This window comes from Ischnura elegans, chromosome 5, assembly GCF_921293095.1.
Source record: "Ischnura elegans chromosome 5, ioIscEleg1.1, whole genome shotgun sequence".
NCBI lineage: Eukaryota > Metazoa > Arthropoda > Insecta > Odonata > Coenagrionidae > Ischnura > Ischnura elegans.
The window spans coordinates 5,791,088-5,811,185 of record NC_060250.1 but is presented as its reverse complement, the minus strand read 5'-3'; the positions used below and the strand labels follow the sequence as shown (position 1 = coordinate 5,811,185).

The 20,098-nt window shown below is 39.9% G+C and overlaps 1 protein-coding gene across 3 annotated transcripts in view; it reads right to left on the bottom strand.

Annotated features, from left to right (window-relative positions):
* The window catches only part of LOC124158460 (DNA/RNA-binding protein KIN17), a 46,162-nt gene that overhangs the window by 10,605 nt on the left and 15,459 nt on the right, over positions 1-20,098 (bottom strand). For 2 of the 3 annotated variants that reach the window (XM_046533559.1, XM_046533558.1), the window contains 3 exons: positions 9,887-10,059; positions 3,856-4,024; positions 2,725-2,825 (listed from right to left, as the gene is read on the bottom strand). In XM_046533559.1, coding sequence (XP_046389515.1) covers positions 2,725-2,825; positions 3,856-4,024; positions 9,887-10,059 — 443 coding nt within the window. The remainder of the gene's footprint in view (positions 1-2,724; positions 2,826-3,855; positions 4,025-9,886; positions 10,060-20,098) is intronic. The other variant, XM_046533560.1, reaches the window with a different exon arrangement.

Here is a 20,098-nt window from a genome sequence, read left to right as displayed (position 1 = left end):
AGTTGAGAGTTTTAAAACTATTTTAACACTTTTTATAATCGAAAAAACTTCATTTTTCAAATGAATATTTCGTACCCCCGGACCTTTCCCCTGGCTACCCCACTGGCACAGTCTAAACATGTCATGTATTACTTAGACTGTGCCACTGGTGAGTGTGATGCCTCCCCCCTGTGGTAGCAGCAAACATTCATGAATGACAGCAGGATTAATTCAGCGGTGGTTGGCAGGAGTTGATGCACTCATGGGGAAAGTACTACATACTTCCTCGATCACTGCACGGGCCCCAACATAGGACTAACAATAAGAAATGTGCACGTTATTTTCTTCCCCCAACTGCACCAGCTAAGTTGCAACCTCTCGACAGAGGGGTCATTTCTGCGGCAAAGCGGGATTATCCTCGGATTTTAGTGGAGTTTTTGGTTTGTCGAATGGATGTAAGGGATCGACAAAATTGAAGAGGACCATTTTGCAGATAATGCAACGGCTTTGCAAAGCTTGGAAGCGATTCACACCTGTCACCATATATAGTTATTTTGCAAAAATCGGGTTTGCAGTCAACAGCATTATCATCGTGACTTATTTTACTTTGAGAACTCATGCATTAGGCCTTTCAAGCTGTTTTCTTATCGGCAGTTGTCTCTCTGGAATACGATGGAAATGATATTAATACAAAAAATTATTAACAAAGCCCGCGACCACAAGTATACCAATGGAGTATTCTGGATTCGACTACTATAAAAAAATGCTGCCACCCACTGCGCTTTAATCGGTCGACGAAAGTCGCAACTCGCGTCGTTACGGTAGAGCGATCTAAATTTCATGATGAAGCTATAATTGGTGCTGTTACCTTACACTTATAATAGTAATGGTCAAATCTATCAAATTCTTAATTTTTCAGTGTAAACCACGCGAATACATGAACTCTATTTCAAATATTGAGAATAAAGGGATCGCCTCGTGCTCACCGCTACGCTGCATACATTTTTGAAAACCGATTAAAAAGCACACGAAGTGATTGAATAGTACAAACTGAGGCTTCCTAAATGTAGTCTATTGCCTGCGATTTGCATTGCAGTTGAAGAAATCAGCACTGTTTTGAAGTATGCGAAGGTAGAATGAAGATAACGTATGCAGACTTGCTTCAATTCCCGTGCCCCTAGGATGATGCAACATGCGTATCAACTCCGGGAAGCGAACTCCCGATCAACGAAACGGCAAAATTTCGGTCCCTTGAGTTTCGTTTAAGAGAGGTTTCACTGTATTTCACGAAAAATATAACGCAGACATTAAAATGGAGTCACTTAAGTAAAATAAAAGCAAGCTGCAAGAAACTGCAACTAATAAATAAATTGCATGGATAAGATATCCAACAAAAAAATGAAAAAGCACACGCATCTGATGGCCAACAAAACTTACATGTATGAAGTTATTGATTTAACATTCTTAATAATGACTGCGAAACATGAAAAAGAATGCAGAATTTTTTATATTAAATAAACTAAAGGTGCAGCATCAGCTTTTCACATATACATATCATCACTGAGAGTGCATCTAGAATCATCATCGCAAGAAACAACCATACTCCAAGGGTTTTGTCGGGGTGTAGGTTGTAAAAGAGTTCTGTTTAGCCTACGTTATACCATGCGGGGAATACTTCTTAAGATATTCCACTAGGATCGGAGTCCTTTCTTCCACGGCTTCTGGTTTCAACCGCAGGCATCACCAGCAATTATGAATGGAGATAACGCTTACGTGCTTTAAATTAGTATAATCAACCTTTCAAACACTTGAAGTTCTCGATTCTCAATCTATCACTGAAATAATACTCCGCTTCAGCCTTAAACATAGCCCCTTTCTCAGTAGTTCCCACAGATTGAAGTAGGCAAAGCCTCCCAAACAAAGCTCCTTCTAACTATTCATGTTCTGCATTCCTCGTTGCTTTTGTTTTTTTTAATTGTGGAGAGAAAAGGTAGATAAATTAATTACGCCACTCTCGTATTGCTCCTTTATTTTCACTTTCACGCTTAGACATGTTTGGCATTTTTTGGCCATGGTGTCTGCCTTCAAATGCTCTCTATTCACGCAACTTACGGTCGTGCGGGTATGCTGTCGACGGCTTTTGGCCGCCCAAGGAACAAAAGAAGATCGAAAATTTGCAAATGTTAATGCCACAGTATTTTCACCTAAATGTGCAGTAAAACTTATTTATTGAACGACAGTTTACCACATGAATTTCAGACTGAGCATTCCACATTAACTTCATTTCTAACAGATCACCAGCAATTACAGAGATTACGGACTCTTGGTGAGGGTTTTCCGGCAATGGAAACTCTCGCTATGGCAAGTGCCAACATCAAAAGGGCCTCGTAAAAATGGCTATTTTTTACATGGTAATCATGGGGTTAATTGACGGTGCTCCGGCTATCCGTCATAATGGCAGGGGTCTCGCAATAGCCTGTACTCGCTTCAACGTGCTTCCACTGTACGTCAGCGAATCTATTCCTATAATGACAAACCATACACTCCTCTTATCGATTTAATAACGACTTCAAGATAAATGAAGATGCTTTCCCCTCACGAGTGGTAGGGATCATGAAGAATTTCTGAAGTAAAGGCCCACTCATAAAGTGAAAATGCCTCACTTGGAGATTCCTCTGCATTTGCGAGAGCACAATGCACATGCAGTGGGCATGAAATAAGAGCCAAGGTTCTCCCCATACTCACGGAGCATATTTCAATGGTGACACTGAACTTCTCCTGGTTGAGAGCCTTGAGTACTGCCTTGCTGCCTCGATACGCTCCATTGACCACCTTCACTAACCTACCTGAAGCACCAAGAGAAAAAAAATAATGGAAGCATCATGCAGGCTGTATTTGTGGACATTAAAATATATAATAAAATATTGGAAATGCCCTGAAACTTACCCTTTCTATTTAAATACTTAGATTTTTTAGCAAGCACGCCGTGGTTTTCCCTTACAGACATCTTCTTTATCTTTTGACCAAGTCATTTACACCCAAAAGTTGGGGTTTACGGTTACAACATATAAGTTATTCTATTGTTTTTGAAAGCTACTAAGGACACTTTATAATATCCTATTGGAATCCAGTTGGTAATTTCAAGAGCCATGAATTGTTCAGCACCAGTATATAATAAGGGCAGATGAAATCTCGCAGTGGAATTGATGCTAATTTTAAATCAATACAAAACATGTTATTGTTTCAAGTTTCATGCATCAAGAAACCACAATGAAGAACACTTTTTGTAGCCTACAAGAGTTATGGCAGGCCAATGCCTAGCTCACGTTGAAGCTATGGAATTAGGGCTCCAAAATCATATTTAAGAAATCCTCATTAAGGTATAGTGATGGTATTGCATAAATGCAGCAATTCATTATGTCTCTAGTAGCCCTTAAACACTGTTGGTGTATAGACAACTAAAAAGTGGGTGGTTTTCTCTTCTCAGATTTCTTTCTCCTGTTGCTTCAAAAATATACCACCGTAAGAAAAAATTAAGGATCATGTAAGGCACAGTTGTACTCCAAGAGCACCAAATATGCTGAGCATCTACAGTTTCTAAACTTGGTTCAAACTAAAAGATTTTTTTTCCAAAACATGCCAAGAGAATTGGGGAGAGAATATTTGCTGAGGCTCTTTTTGTAGCCCTTCCAGGCTTTACTCGGAGTCAATCATTATTTCTTCTGGACGACAGTTTCATCATTTTTGACAGTGAAGCTGCCAAAACTATTGTCCTGAAGAAGTATGTCCAGATGCCAAGTAAAGTCTGCAAGGGCTACAAATTCAGTCTTGACAATATATTCTACCATGAATAACTCTCTTCCTTCCTGAACTCACCAATGGCTGGGATTACTGTCTCCAAGTGAGCTTGGTCCAACTTCAACTTGTGACCCGTGTCCAGCATCGTCACCATGGCAACATACTTGCCCAACAGCTCACTGATGAAACCTTTCTTCTTGTAATATTTATCTCCAAGAGTTTTTGTGATGACTTTGACCACTATCCCCTGAAAAATTCAAACTGCATAAGCTCAAAACATACTGGACAGAAAAAGGGACAAAGAAAAAACCAATTTTATCATCAATGCCAGCCAATCTACCTCACTACAACTACAATAGACATACATTTTCAGACAAATGAAAAGAAAACTATCCACCAATTTAAAAGAAGGCGGATAAGAACGTACTTCTCTTTTCATTTGTTACAATGAACTTCCGCAGAGTTGAGCTGGAGATTACAGAGATTATAAATCCTCAGCCCTAAATTTATATTATAACAATTGCATTGATCACGGAGCGCATGGAAAAAATTCTTCTTGGGAGATATTACTTCTGCAGGTACCATATGCTGAGAGAAATTAAACTTCCAAGTCCAGCAAAATATTTGGATTTCTTTATGGAATGAAAACACTAGCAGGTATGTAGATGCAGGCTGTGATATCCCAGCCCAGGAGGCAATTGAGTAGTTCAGTCATTTAATCGGAAAATCACAGAGAACCCAATGAAAATTGAAGACAGCAATATCATTATAAATAAAATTCTTACTTTCTCCCAATTACTTGAGTTTTTTGTGAAGAACATGAGCACATTGAGTGGAGGACCGATTAATTATTAAATGCTATATTATAGAACAAAGCTCCTTCTAACTCTTCATGGTCTACATTCCTTGGCGCTTTCGTTTTTTTTTTTTATTGTGAAGAGTGAATAGGAAGATAAATTAACTACGCCACTATCATATTACAGGCATCCCCCGAGTTACGTAAGAGATAAGTTTCGGAAGACTTTGCGTAAGTCGAACCTTTGCGTTAGTGCTTCAGAGATTGCGATCGGCGCAGTGAAATTCTCAGCGGAGAAATGCACGGTAAATTCTCGGTGAAGTTTCATTCAATTACAATTTCATTCAGTCGGCGCCGACTCCATGGGGCTTGAGGGGGCCTGAGCCCCCTCATTAATTCGTAATGGGTGTGAGGAAAAAAGTGTCAGGCTTGTCGATTTTCCCCGGAGTGTCCAGATATCGAGATTAGAGTTCTCAGAGTTCTAATGTTGATCATATGACTCTTCTAAAATTCTTAAAAAACTCACTACTTATAAAATTTCCCAGGGAAAGATCCCCAGTTTGGGCCCCCCCAATATTTTTTGTAAGTCGGCGTCCCTGCGAGTAAATAACACACAAAAAAATGCCAGTATATTACTATATTCTTACATACATTCACACGCACATACATTCACACGCACATACACTCAATCTTTCATGCACGGAAACATACTTTCATTCTCTCATATCTCAATAAAATAACGTGAAAATATCATCATTTGAATATTTACTTCGCTGGAAACATCAAAGAGTATTTCCACAGCACGAAGCTAATTAAAAGTGAGCTTTTATTCAGCCAACTCCGTCATTAACGTGCAACAAAGTTAGTGGGGAAAAGCTTTCAATGACGCAATATTCATTTACAGTTGCACACAATATGAGAGAACGAGAAAATGCAGCTTAATAAAATTTTCCGCCAGAAACATGTAAACAATTACGCAATTAATATCGTGTGTCAACTTTTTCTTAACTTTTTCGCGGCGGTCATTGCCAACACTCAAAATTTCAATGCCGTAACGTGGGTACTAAACAATTCTTTTCCTCAATAAAGATTTCTGCTTGAACTTCACTTTCTTTTAATTCTACCGATGGAAAAGTCCAAACTTAACCTGGATCCGCCCAAAATATTTTTTTTGAGATTAATAATTCATATTTTAGGGGAATGGTAAGGGTCTCATTTTTACTACATTCTGAAAATATTTTGTTGATCGGTTGTGTAGTTTCCGAGATACAGGCTGTGACATAAATGTCACATTGGGCGGATCTGTTGTCTTTTGGTGCAAGGTAATATTTCCCCAGAAAAAGCAAATATTTTTTGCATTTGAGCTGCACTGTTCATTAAAATGATAAAAAAACACTAGAAAAGCATATTATTATTACGAACACTATTTTCAAGCTTTTGTTTAAATTTAAAGTAAATTGTTTAAAAATTTAGCAATAATTTTCAGAGTTCCACTGCCCGGGAATCATAAATTTTTCGATGTAAATTGTGATTTCTTAAGGTGTACGAGTGTTTTGGATTTTTTCAATGCTATTTCACAAGTTTGGGGTATATTTAAATTTATAATGTTTATATTATAAACTTGTCAAATACACATCAAGAAAAATTATTTTAAATTTATGTAAAGTTTTCGGCAGTAGTGTTATGAAATTACAGAACCTTGAATTGACACAATCAATGGATTTGTAGATGGCACATTTAAATAATATTTTTACATGGCTAATAAGTAAAACAGTTGAAAATGCATTTCCCAATTTTGGAAAATACATAGAATAAATACACATGTTTGAAAAATATTCTCACAACATATAAGGGTGTAATACAGTATAAAATTGAATTAAATTTGAATCAATTTGTTTCATATAAACTAAAGATTGCTTTAGAGTTCAATGCCGGCGTATACGTACCATTTTGAGTGGTAAGTAGTAAAGCAATATTTGTCCATATTACATGCATCGCATGCAGTGCATTTGACGGAAGTGCAGTGTTCTCCAGCACGGCGACGCAATCTTTTGAGACTAATTGATCATTAGCATCGTAACATATTTCACCGTCTGCCTCTGTTGAAAATGAAGTAGTACGGCGGCTATACTTGCCTTTGCATCGATGTATGGTCAGTAATGTTTGCATTATTACACACCTGATCTCTAATTGTGACATGCAATGACCAGATTTCGCTTGTGTACAGATTGTGAACAGCTTCAGATTGTGAAAAGCTACATCCAAAAGTCAAGGAAAATATTCCACCATTACCACCAAAACTGATTGTCTTCCGCCGAATGAATTACATGCAAGGATGGATACCAAAATACTCCACAATCATACCCCTGCCAAAAGAGAGTTTTCTCAGTGGGAAAAATCCCTCTGAAACGTTCTTTTAATTTAGTGATCTACGGCGAAGCTACCACAAATTGTCTATTATGTCGGGCATCGTATTGTCTGCACAGTAAAGGTATCTACTCATCACAAAGAACCTATTCCTTCGCTAGGCTACGGTAATCATTGAGTTGTGAGCACCCCCAGAATCTTCCCAGGAGCATCGCTTGGATGGAAACCAGTTACAACCTCATAACAGTAAAATTCCAGTGAAAATTTCATCTCCTCTTTACTGATGCTAGAAGATGAAAAAACAATAGAAGTAGTATAATTATCTAATTCTGCCATGAGAAAAAAGAATGTCATCCGAAAAAACTATTTAAAAAATTTCTACACCCAATTTTTCCCTCTATTCAGGAAGATCTGTTTCGGGGAATAAACTATTTCTTACAAAATGACCTTCTTGTCGCAAATTGGCAGCTTCTCTTTTTACTTTTTTCTATTGGAGAAGTGACATAAGCTTCGTTGACTTCGAATCCTTTTCCTTACATCTAACTGGTACCGAAATACTTCCGGACTTCCCTTGAAATTCATTAGTATTATCATTATCAAGCTGCAAAACAAGCTCCACTCTTGCCCGAAGTTGTCTTCCCGTTAAATTTTCAACAAGTCCACCAGCCTGGTAATCTGCAATGTCCTCATAAGTGACAATTGCTGCTTCTGGTGGCTCAAGGTATATTGTACTTCGTCAAAGTCTTCGTTTTCCGGAAGCTATTTTGCTTCACACAGTGTAATATCTCTGAGCTATCGATATCCCTAATATTAAAAAATTTAATTCAAAAGTAATTACCGGAATAAAAGTTAATAAATGCAAATTTATCGACTAATTGATAAATAATAAATCTTTTGGCGGGAATACGAAGGAAAAACGTTGAAAATGGAATAAATTCTAACTAGAGCATAAAATTCGAAACTTTGAAGATTTGCACAGGGATCCGCCCAATGTGACATTTATGTCACAGTAACATTTATCAGAGTATATTACAGAAATGGAAAGCAATACCAAACATATTAATGTATTATTAATAAATTTGTATCATTATGTTGATACATAACAAAAATTGTCGCTGTAGCGCATATAGTTAATGAAAAAATTAAATATTTACACAAAGCGAACGTCCATTTTTAGTGTCTAGGGAAGGCGCATAAGTACCAGGGGTACTCAAAGGATAGGTCTTCACTCTCACTTGACAATTCTTACCTTGAATTGAAGCACTTAGCTTCCTCTTTCTTATGAAGTATAAAACACAACAATATACCGTGACCGAACGATGCAAGAGCCATTACAGTGGAGCGATACAGGGTGTGACATTTATGTTACATTGGGCGGATCCAGGTTAAGGATATAATTTTTAAATAGTTGAAAGTCGGAGTTCGGGTGTGCATGCTGTATAAAAAGTTGTATCGTACAGGAATGAGCGCAACCACATCCATCGCTAGAACTGCAAATTTTCACGTTGATTGCTGACTTGGGATTTATAAGCGATTTTTCTACAGAAATGGATGAAAATTCCTTCGAGGAATGACAAAAATGGGTCACTTTGTTATTTTTAGCACATATAAACTAGATAACAATTCGATATTTTTTTCTACCATGGGTTGTACGAGCGAATATCTACTACTTTGCGCTCGCATTCGAAAATTAACGCAATCATTTGAAATACGGTTGTCGCTTACGTAAGTACGGATTTACGTAAGTCAAGACATACGTAACTCAGGGGATGCCTCTACTCTATTATTTTTATTTTCTTGCGTAGACGTGTTTGGTGTTTTTTGGCCATGGTGTGCCATCAAAGGCTTTCTATTCACGCAACTCACAGACGTGCAGGTATGCTGCCGACAGCTTTCTGCTGCGCGAGGAACAAAAGAAGATCAAGAATTCGCGAATGTTAATGCCACAATACTTTCACCAAAATGAACTACTTATTTATTGAACGACATCGTACTACATGAATTTGAAACTGAGCATAACTTCATTTCTAACAGATCGCAAGAAATAACAGAAATCAGGGACTATTGGTGAGGGCTTTCTGGCGATGGAAACTCTCGCTATGGCGAGTGCCAACACCAAAAGGGCCTCGTAAAAACGAATTTTTTTACATGCTATTTATGGGGTCATTGCCTCGGCTATCCCTCGTATTGGCTTGGGTCTCGCAATAGCCCATACTCGCTTTAACGAAGTACCACTGAAAATTATCCAGAAATTATTATTGAATTAAATTTAAAATGTAATACTTAAGGAAAACGTACTTAACAGAAGGACATAGTTTTAGGAATAAAGCTGTATAAAATACCAATTTAGAACATACATCTCTATTTTGTGACTTTCGAGAGTCTCGTGGAAGTGGTATCGTCTCGTCTTGATCTCTACCCAACGGTCTCGTCTTGTTTTCGAGACGAGGCAAGAAAGTCTCGAGTCTCACAGCAACACTACCAGTATCCGATTGCAAAAATAATTTTCACGAATTAATTTCTCACCAAATGGAACAAAACTGGGGGGCGTCCTAAAAGAAATTCAAAAACTTTCAAAATAAGGACCATGCCCTGATAGCACATAGGATGATTGGAGGTAATTGTGTGCGAAAGTATTTTTTATACCCCAAGAATGACCTTATGATGAAAGAAGTATGCATATTACCATGAGTTACACACACCTATTGATAAATATAAATTAGAAAACTTGCATGGACTAGCTGACTCGTTCTACCTCCTCACCTTTTTCTGTTACGTGACTTTATTACGTTAATTCCCTTGACTTTAGGTTGAGAGCGCTGTCATCAACGCCTTGGCTACTCTATCTATGTTTACTCTACATCTTTAGTAGTTCCCTTCTAACCACTTTTCTCCTGGAGATTTTTGGACAGTTAAAAGGGGGTCTGTAATCAGAGATGCACTCACCTCGGCCAGCCAGTAATCCTTGCGATTGGCCCTCTCCTTCTTAGACTCCTCCTCCAGCATAATGTCATCGAGGGCATTGGTTTTCGCCTTCTTTACCCCAACACCTCCAATCTCGCCAACCGCCCTCTTCTGACGGCTGCTCCCTGCCTCCAAAGCACCATCCACGACACGGCCTGAAACAGGCAACAACAGTGTGCTTGAGACACTCAAGAGGGAACATTGGAATGACATAAACAAAATTCTCACTTCAATGGAAATGTGATCAATTTTTATAAAAGAATATTTCTCATGTATTTTCTAAAAGACATAAGCTGGAATGGCAGGGACAGTACGCTTCAAAGCCATGAGGCTGAGCCTTGCTTAAACGCTATGTAGCTACAGAGAGAAGCACTGACGCAAAAACAACCAAGGACAACGTTCATTCCATCCAGCACAGACTTGATTGAATGAGAAGGAATTGAGTTCTCCTCAACCAGAATGCCAAGAACCTTTGCTCATGTCACAGATTGCAGTAATCATTGACTATCTCCCAAGTGCGACATGATGCTGAGGGTAGACTGCCCCACAGTCCAAAGAATGTCTTCAGCTATGATAGACAAAATACAAGACAACAAATAAAAAACATAATTAGCAAATTAATTATATTAATTTATGACAAAAAACAACTATATATTTTTACATTTTAAATTGTGCTACCGGCATGTCACGAACATTTTTAAATGCTTCTTTGATTTAATCCTCACCAAGAACTTTACTACACAAATCAAGCTATCAATGCAGTCCATAAGTAGGTAATAGAGGTTTCAAATTTAAATTCTCTCAATCCCATAGCCTTTTTTTCCAAGTCCTAACTGTAAAGGGCAGATAAACAGATTTAGTTTAGGTAGCCATATTGGTAGTGTGCAATGGGGAAATTTTCATCTTTGTGGTTTATCTTAACATGTTAAGCGCCGCAGTGGTTCATAGGGACCGCTACGAAAATATCCACTGTGGCCACGGCGGCCCCATGGGACCGCCCTAAATATTTCCAAGAGAAGCGCTGGGTAGGGCCAGAGGACCACTACTGCAGCATGAAGCGCATAACGATCGGACCGCTATGGCCTCAAGGAGTACTACTGACGGCAGAGGTTTTATGAAAATGACATTTTTATAACATGTTTTTATTTTAATTATGAAATACTTTTTTATGGGTAAAGATGTCATAAAATCTTTTTTTGGTAAGCACATTTATGTCTATTCGACACTCGATAACATTTGAAATACATAATGTTACTTCGTTTCTAAATACAGTAAAACCTCTTTACATCGTAATGGAGGGGACCAAAATTTGGGCAATTTGATGTATGGAGGTTCACTATAGAGAGGTTTTAGTGGTAGGCACCATTTTTTCATATCCTTGGGAAATGAAAGGTGCTACTGTCTTTTAAGCCATTATATTAATATATTTAAATATATAGGTATGCATAAGTGAACATATATTTACAATTTAATGGTTACACAAAGGTAAAAGTAAATTGTTCAAGAGGCCTTTTTAGAAAATAAATTAGTTAATAGGTTTGCTTAAATTTTTTTTCAAACTCTTTCGAAATAATGTTTTCAATTCCATGAGAACTTTTTCATGCCATTTTCACTGTAAATAAATCACTGGCTGTTTTCGTTAATGCCTTTTGACCTAAGAAATAATTCCCTGGTCTAAGGGTTGTAATTTACTAATAGTGTTCGGAGGAAAGAACAATAGTTTTATATTTCTAAACACAATTTCTTCATCCTCGTATTTAACTGCCTGAGTTTTTTTATTTGTGCAGCCTAGATATACAGTTTCTTCTGTTTTTCCTCGGTTGTTTAAAATAGATGTGAAGGTGAATGATGGTATTCCAAAGGTCACTGCCTTCTGCCTGTCCTCGTTGATGGCTAGGAAAATTGCTAATTATGTGGTAAAGTCAAGCAGTCGCCTTCTTTTATTTCTCGAATCCATCAACAGCCTATGATTAATTAAGTAATTTTCATATTTTTTCATATTTATGGCAAATAATTGAAAATACTCCTTATTATATCTTTTAGAATTGATTTATCATTCTTATAACATGTGACTTGTTAAAGATTATAAAAAAAATAAATAAACACATGACTACCGCAAAAAAATAGACAAAAAATTGAGCGTAATTATGAAAATTTTGTTGAATTCCCTCTCTCCAAAATACAATGCACGTAGCGTTCTGAAGAAAAACTCTGTCGAGGGCGCACAGAAACGCTAGCTCTGCGAAAGGACGTGATTTCCCAGTGAGAATGCTGGGTGAACAACTTCAGAAAGCGGCGGCGACGGAAAAAAATTTCATTGCCCTACCGCGTATCAGCTAATTAGCTGCCTCCTTCACCTAAAACTGCCGCGCATGGATTGATGTTCGTTCAGTATTGCTATAAATTGACGTCCTGGACCCCCGATGGAATAGTCAGATTTCGCGGCATAAATACGCAGGCAAGACATATGACTGTCGCTAAGCGCAATAAATCTATATTATATACAACCCAATGTGTGACAGATAGCTCACTCATTCATTCACTCACTCATTCACGTATACAAATTCCCGACCACTTCCGGACGTGCTGGGAATGCGAAATTTTCACTGTGGGTGGAGAAAAAATATTCATCGGGGGGAAAAGTCCGAAAACTCGAAAAAGTCGATCGGTTTTCGAGATATATCGATCCGAATTAACATTGGAGCCTTATGGCACTAAAACTTTTTCCATTCGTCGCCTACTTGAAAATGTCACGGGAACACGAAATTTCACTGACGGAAACTAGATTTTTTGGCCGATTTTTTTATGTGAAACATTTTGCCATTTTTTGTTTATAAGTATTTTATATATTTTTTTAAAAATTCCATTGCTTATCTTATGGGCCTATCTTTGGATTTTTTTAAAACCAATTTTAAATAGTTGTAGGAATATGTCCTTAACGTATGAGATACTAGATTTTTTGGTTGATTTTTTGGTGTGGTCGTGTTTGCAATATTTTCATTAAAAGTATTTTTTTTAACTTTTTAAAATTTCCAATGCTTTTCTTATGGGCCGAATTTCGGGATTTTTTTGACCTATTTGCAATAATCGTAGGTCAACTTCCTTTCAACGCAAGATACTAGATTTTTTACTTAATTTTTTGGCTACCTTTAATTTTCCATCAGTCGAACGATTTACGAGTAATTAAATCTAATCGATTTTCCATTGAAATCACGACTCCTACAACGTTTGGTAACTTACAACACATCCGCCGTGAAGTTTGCATTCCCTCAACACACGATTTTAAATTTTTCGGAATTTTTTTTCGCCACTTCCCGACGACGTACGGACACCAAATTAACGTGAGTGACGTCCTTCTCGTGCCCCTACGTGCTGCTACCCGGTTAACGCAGAATATTTAATTTTAACGGGTGACACCGTCGAAAAACCATGCTTGCACTACAGCTAAAGAGCCAAAATTTTTATCGAAGGTAAACGATGCCGCGTTATACGGGAGAAGCAAATCAAATCCCCCGATAACCCCCTGTGACCCCTCCAAAAAAATAAAAATTACCTAATAAGTGGTATATTTCGTGTACCATTCATCGGAGTTGTATCGTTTTTATTTATTCGGACTGGGAATTGTGTCGGCTATATTTACCCGTCATGTTCAGTTATCCAGGCCCAATAATACACCCGCTATAAAACTTCAAATTTTTATATGCAGATTTTTAACAAAATAGTAGTGTTGTTTTGTTCCTTCTAGCCCATATACAAATAAACGCGATTTTTTTAAAGCACTTCCCGATAGAGTACGGCTACGAAATTCACGTGAGTAATGCCTTATTATAGCGCCCATGCAAAGCTATGTGGAGAACTCAGAATTTGTCATACATATGTGAGTAATAGGAGAAAATTCATTGTTCCCATAAAACTAGAGAACTGGAATTTTTATTGTAGGTAGGCAAACAAATTTTATGCAGGAAAATTACTCGAAAGTTTATGTGGCTCCCCAGAAGAGCAGAGAAAAAAATTTTTTTTCTGTAAATAGCATGTTTATTTGTTGTTTTCGCATATTTCAGCAGTTTTCCGTTCTCCTATGACTCATCGATAAGGAATTTATGTGGTAATTGTGACTGTACTCAGTACACTCATCAAAACCCTTGGAAACCCCCCGGACCACCTTCAAAACATTGTCATTAGGTAAAATGACACATTCACGGCTAGCATGCGTCTACATTCTGCCACATTATCCCACAGCAGCCTTTGTAAACGATGGCGGATAGCTGGTAGTACGCATTGCTCTGTGAGGAAAGAAAACCGTGGCGGCAAAGCTGCCCCCGCCCCAGGAACGACGGAGCCACTCCCAGGAGTCAGAGGCGCGGAAAAACTCCGAGAACCCTGGGGCGGCTAATGCGCTCCAACACGTGGAGGAGCCGAATGGGTGTCTTACGAGGGGGGAGGTCGCCGATAACCCTTGGGCGGCGAAGCCGCCCAAAGGCGAGGAACGGCGAGGCCGTTCCGAGTAGTCGACGGCCCGGGGGTACACGGGTAAATCTTGGGCGGCGAAGCCGCCCCATCACGAGGAAGCTTACGGGGGGAGGGCACCGATAACCCTTGGGCGGCTAAGCCGCCCACAGGCGGGGAACGGCGAAGCCGTTCCGAGGAGTCGACGGCTCGGGGAGACACAGGTACACCTTGGGCGGCGAAGCCGCCCCATCACGAGGAAGGGCGATGCCGTTCCCAGGAGTGGACGCCTCGGGGGGATTCGGGTAACCCTTGGGCGAAGAAGCCGCCTTTCCACGATGAACGGCGAAGCCGTTCCGAGGAACTAGCGGGTCTCCGTCACAAGGCTACCTCAATATTTGGGCGGCGAAGCGGACCCCTGACGAGGAACGGCGAAGCCGTCCCGAGGTGTCGCGGGTGGGACGGCGAAGCCGTCCGGTGTGGGCAGCCGGCGAAGCCGGATGAGGGGGGGTTTTAGGGGGCGTAGCCCCCTAACGAGCGCGCGCATCGCGGCGAGTCAATATCATATACAACCCGATGTGTGACAGATAGCTCACTCACTGATTCACGTATACAAATTCCCGACCACTTCCGGACGTGCTGGGAAGACGAAATTTTTACAGGTCGTGGAGAAAAAATATTCATCGGGGGGAAAAGTCCGAAAACTTGAAAAAGTCGATCGGTTTTCGAGATATATCGATCCGAATTAACACTGGAGCCGTATGGGACTGAAACATTTTCCTTTCATTGCCTACTTGCAAATGTCTTAGGAACATGAAATTTCTCTGACGGAAACTTGATTTTTTGATGTGAAAGATTTTGCCATATTTTGATGAAAAGTATTTTTTATAATTTTTTTAAATTTCCAATGCTTTTCTTACGGGCCTATCTTTGGATTTTTTTAAAACCAACTTTAAATCGTTGTAGGAATAAGTCCTTAACGTATGAGATACAAGATTTTTTGGTTGATTTTTTGGTGTGGTTTTCTTGGCAATATTTTGATTTAAAGTATTTTTTTTTACTTTTTAAAATTTCCAATGCTTTTCTTACCAATTTGCAATAATCGTAGGACCAATTCAATTTAATGCAACATACAAGATTTTTTTCTTCATTTTTTGGGTATCTTTTCATATCCATAAATTCAACGAATTTCGAGTAATTACTGACAATCGATTTTCCATTGAAATCGCGACTCCTACAACGTTTGGTAACTTACAACACATCCGCCATGAAGTTTGCATTCCCTCAACACACGATTTTAAAATTTTCGGAATTTTTCTTTGCCACTTCCCGACGTGGTATGGACACCAAATTCATGTGAGTGACGTCTTTCTCGTGCCCCTACGTGCCGCAACCAGGAGAACGCAGAATATTTAATTTTAACGGGTGACACCGTCAAAAAAGCATGCTTACACTACAGCTACAGAGCCGAAATTTTTATCGAAGGTAAACGATGCCGCGTTATACAGAACAAGCACTTTAGGTCCCCCGAAAACCCCCTGTGACCCCCCCAAAAAAATAAAAATTACTTAATAAGTCTTATATTTCGTGTACCATTCATCCCAGTTGTATCCTTTTTATTGATTCCGAATGGGAATTGTGTCGGCTATATTTACCCGTCATGTTCAATTATCCTGCCCCAATTAGACCCCCGCAATAAAACTTCAAATTTTTAAATGTACATTTCTTAACAAAATAGTAGAGTAATAAAAGGGGTTCCAGGACATGGACACCAAAAGCGATTTTTTTAAACCACTTCCCCACAAGGTACGGCTACGAAATTCACATTAGTTATGCCTTATTACAGCGCCTATGCACCGCTATGTGGAGAACACAGAATTGGTAATCTAAATGTGAGTAATACGGGAAAAATAATTGTTCCCCTACAGCTAGATCGCTGGAATTTTTATTGTAGGTAGACAAAGACCTTTTATGCAAGAAAACCCCTCGAAATTTCACGTGGCTTCCTAGAAGACCAGGGAAAAAATTATTTTTTTTCTGTAAATAGCATGTTCTTTGGTGTTTTCGCATATTTCAGCAGTAATTCCCTTCTCCTATGACTCATCGCTAAGGAATTTATTTCGATGATTGTGACCGTTGTCAGTACACCCCATAACACCCCTGTAAACCCCCCATACCGCCTTCAAAACATCGTCATAAGCTAAAATGCCCCGATCACGGCTAGCATGCGTCTACATTCTGCCACATTATCCCCCGGCAGCCTTTGCAAACGATGGGGGATAGCTGGTAGTACGCATTGCTCTGTGATGAGTGAAAACCCTGGCGGCGAAGCTGCCCCCGCCCCAGGAACGACGGAGCCACTCCGAGGAGTCAGAGGCACGGAAAACCTCGGAGAACCCTCAGGCGGAAAATCCGCTCCAACATGTGGAGCAGCCGAATGGGTGTCTTACGAGGGGGGAGGGCGCCGATAACCCTTGGGCGGCGAAGCCGCCCACAGGCAAGGAACGGCGAAGCCGTTCCGAGGAGTCGACGTCCCGGGGGGACACGGGTAAACCTAGGGCGGCGAAGCCACCCCATCACGAGGAAGCTTACTAGGGGAGGGCGCCGATAACCCTTTGGCGGCGAAGCCGCTTACAGGCAAGGAACGGAAAGCCGTTCCGAGGAGTCGATGGCTCATATTATATACAGCCCTTGAGGTAACTGACTCACTGATGGATACAAATTCCCGACCACTTCCAGACATGGTGGAGAGCTGAAATTTGGCACGCGTGCGGGGAACCCGAAATGATCCGGAGGAAAAATCCGAAAACCGGAAGTTTCCGCCACGTGTCCTCGCCAGGATGACAAAATGGCCGAAATCGCGCTTTTTTCGGGGACGTTCTTCCGGTTTTTAATTTGCTGCGCGCGAATTGTGCATGATACACGGGTTGTTGTTGTACACTTAGAGAGCCAATAAATGCTGCCACGTACCTATGTATTTCTTAAAGTTATACTTTAAGTTTAACGCCGCAAAAATGGCGTCCAAAAAATGATTTTTCGGAAACATCTTCATACTTTCTGCTGCCATCGACCTAATTTTTAGTGTTGCAAAACGAAAATGATTATTATACATGCTTACATGATTAGTCATTTAACCTAGGCAACAATTTGTTTTTGTCACCATTGGTTGCCGAGAAAAAAATTAAATAATGCCGAGAATCGCCAAAAAGTACAATTTCCAAAAGATTAACACAAGATTTCGTCCAGTTTAACAAGACCGATTTCAATTAGACTTAGTATATACGTTAAAGTATTCATTTTGTTTTAGAAAATTTAAACATTTTTACAATTTTGCCATCGATAACCCAGCAAAAAATTAAAAATGGCGGACACTTCCCATTATTTCCCGGGAGTCCGTTTACTAGTTATCGTTATACAGGCGATACATTTCCGTCACACGGACCGTTGCTGTATATAATGAAAGCCAATAAATGTCGCCACTTACTTATGTAATTTTTAAAGTTAATTTCTATGTTAAAAGCTTTCAAAATGGCGTCCAAGAATTGATTTCTCGGAAAATATTTCATATTTTCCACTACTGTCGGCCTAATTTTGTGAGTTGGACAACGAAAATGATTAATATATATGTTCATAACATTGTCTACGAATAATAGCTAACAATTTTCTTTCATCATGCTTGGATACTCAGAAAAAAATTAAAGTATTCCGAAAATCACCGAAAATTACGATTTCCAAAAGATTAACACAAGGTTTTGTCAATTTTAACCCGACCGATTTCTTTCAAACTTTGTAGTTACATACAGCTATGCATTTTCTTTCAGAAAACATAAATATTTAATAAATTATTTAATCGATGTAACCGCGAAAAAATAAAAATGGCGGGCACTACTAATTTTTTCCGGGGAGAGATTTACTTTTTATTGTATTTCTCTCGAAATGTCATGGATGTCATAGGACTATGGATGTCATAGGGCCTACTTCTTTTAGATATGACAGTATATGAATGTGACCATATAGTATCGTCATCTTTAAACCCCCCGAAACCCAAAAAAAATTAAAATTTGCATATAAGTAGCCTTTTCGGGTACTTTTCGTCACAATTCCGCCGCTTTTCCAATCCTTACCACTCATCGCTACGGAATTGATGTGGACGATTGATGACCGCTGGCAGTAAAAATCTATAAACCCCCGGTAAACCCATATACACCCCCCCAAAAAATAAAATTCTGCATATAAGTCTACTTTTTGGGTACTTTTCGTGCCTATTCCACCGCCCCCAACGACGCATCCCCACGGAATTTATGTGAATGGATGGTGACCGCCAGGAGTACACACATTTAAACCCCCGGTATCCCCCTGAAATTCCCCCCAAATGTAAAATGTGTCATTTAGTCTCCTTTTTGGGAACTTCTCGCAAACATTACGCCGCACTACTCGTCCCCTCTGAGCTCTAGATCCGGAATATTTGGCTAGGGCGAGCCACCGTAAACCATACGGGAAAAAATACCAGAAAACCCCCGATCACCTCCTGGAACATCGCCGAAAAAAAAATAAAAAAATTTTAAAGTCGCCTTTCCGAATAGTTTTCGTCACACTTTAACCGGTGCCCCTACCACTCATTAAAACCCCTGATAACCCCGTGAAACCTCCCAAAAAAATTCTAATAAATCGCCTCTCCAGGTAAAAGAATGGTCAGACCACTGTTCCGGACCCCTAGGACTTATCGGCACGGAATTTATGAGAACAATTTGTGACCACTGGTTTAACACAAGTATAAAACCCCCGGTATTCCGTTGGAACCCCCCGCAAAAACATGAAAAACTTGCCATTAAGTCTTCTTTTATGGGTACTTGTCGCCACTATTACTCCGCATTGCACTACCCTTTACAATCATCGCTACGTGATCACTGTGGACGATTGGTGACCGCATGCATAACACATTAAAACCCCCGAATCCCCCTGGGCACCCCTATCGGTGGAGAATGAGGACTAAGTGGAGCAGCCGCGGGGGGGCTCCTCGGCGAAGCCGTTCCGAGGAGTAACTGGCGTAGGCGAGGGGGAGCTTCAGTAACCCTCGGGCGGCGAAGCCGCCCCGATGTTCAAGCGGCGCAGCCACTGTAGACTCCCCCCATCTCAACTCACACTCAACCCCTGGGCGGCGAAGCCACCCTTCAGCGAGGAACGGCGAAGCCGTTTCGAGGAATGAGTGGGGCGCCTCCCTACCCCCTGGCCGGCGAAGCCAGCCCCTAGCTGAGGTGAGATTATTCGAACTTTAAAAGTGTTCGAGCGACCACAACTGTAGACGGCGAAGCCAGAACCGGGGTTTTTAAGGGGCGGAGCCCCTTAACGAGCGCGCGGAGCGTGCGAGGTTTAAACTACGATCGTTCACGAAAGCATCGAAAAAATTACCAAGGCGGTAGTAAGAAAGTGCTACACCGGAAAATATGGGAATAAAATAATTGCAAAACTGTATTTGATTTATTTCAAGTCGCGGAAAATTCTCGAAATATTTTAATTTTAGAAGCGGAAGTAGCAATGCGGTCGAGTAATTCAGTCTCCATGGATGGGAGTGAAGTTAGTTGAAATATTTCCGTCAGCTAGTGATTATAGGCTGCGCTGGTCGCCTCTTTTATTAACTGATCATAGTATGTAGGCACTTACAAGAAAATAAAGCCATCAGTAAAAGAAAGCGAGTGTTATCGCGTGATTTTGACCGTGATTCAAGAGAAAACGATGTGTTCTGTCTTC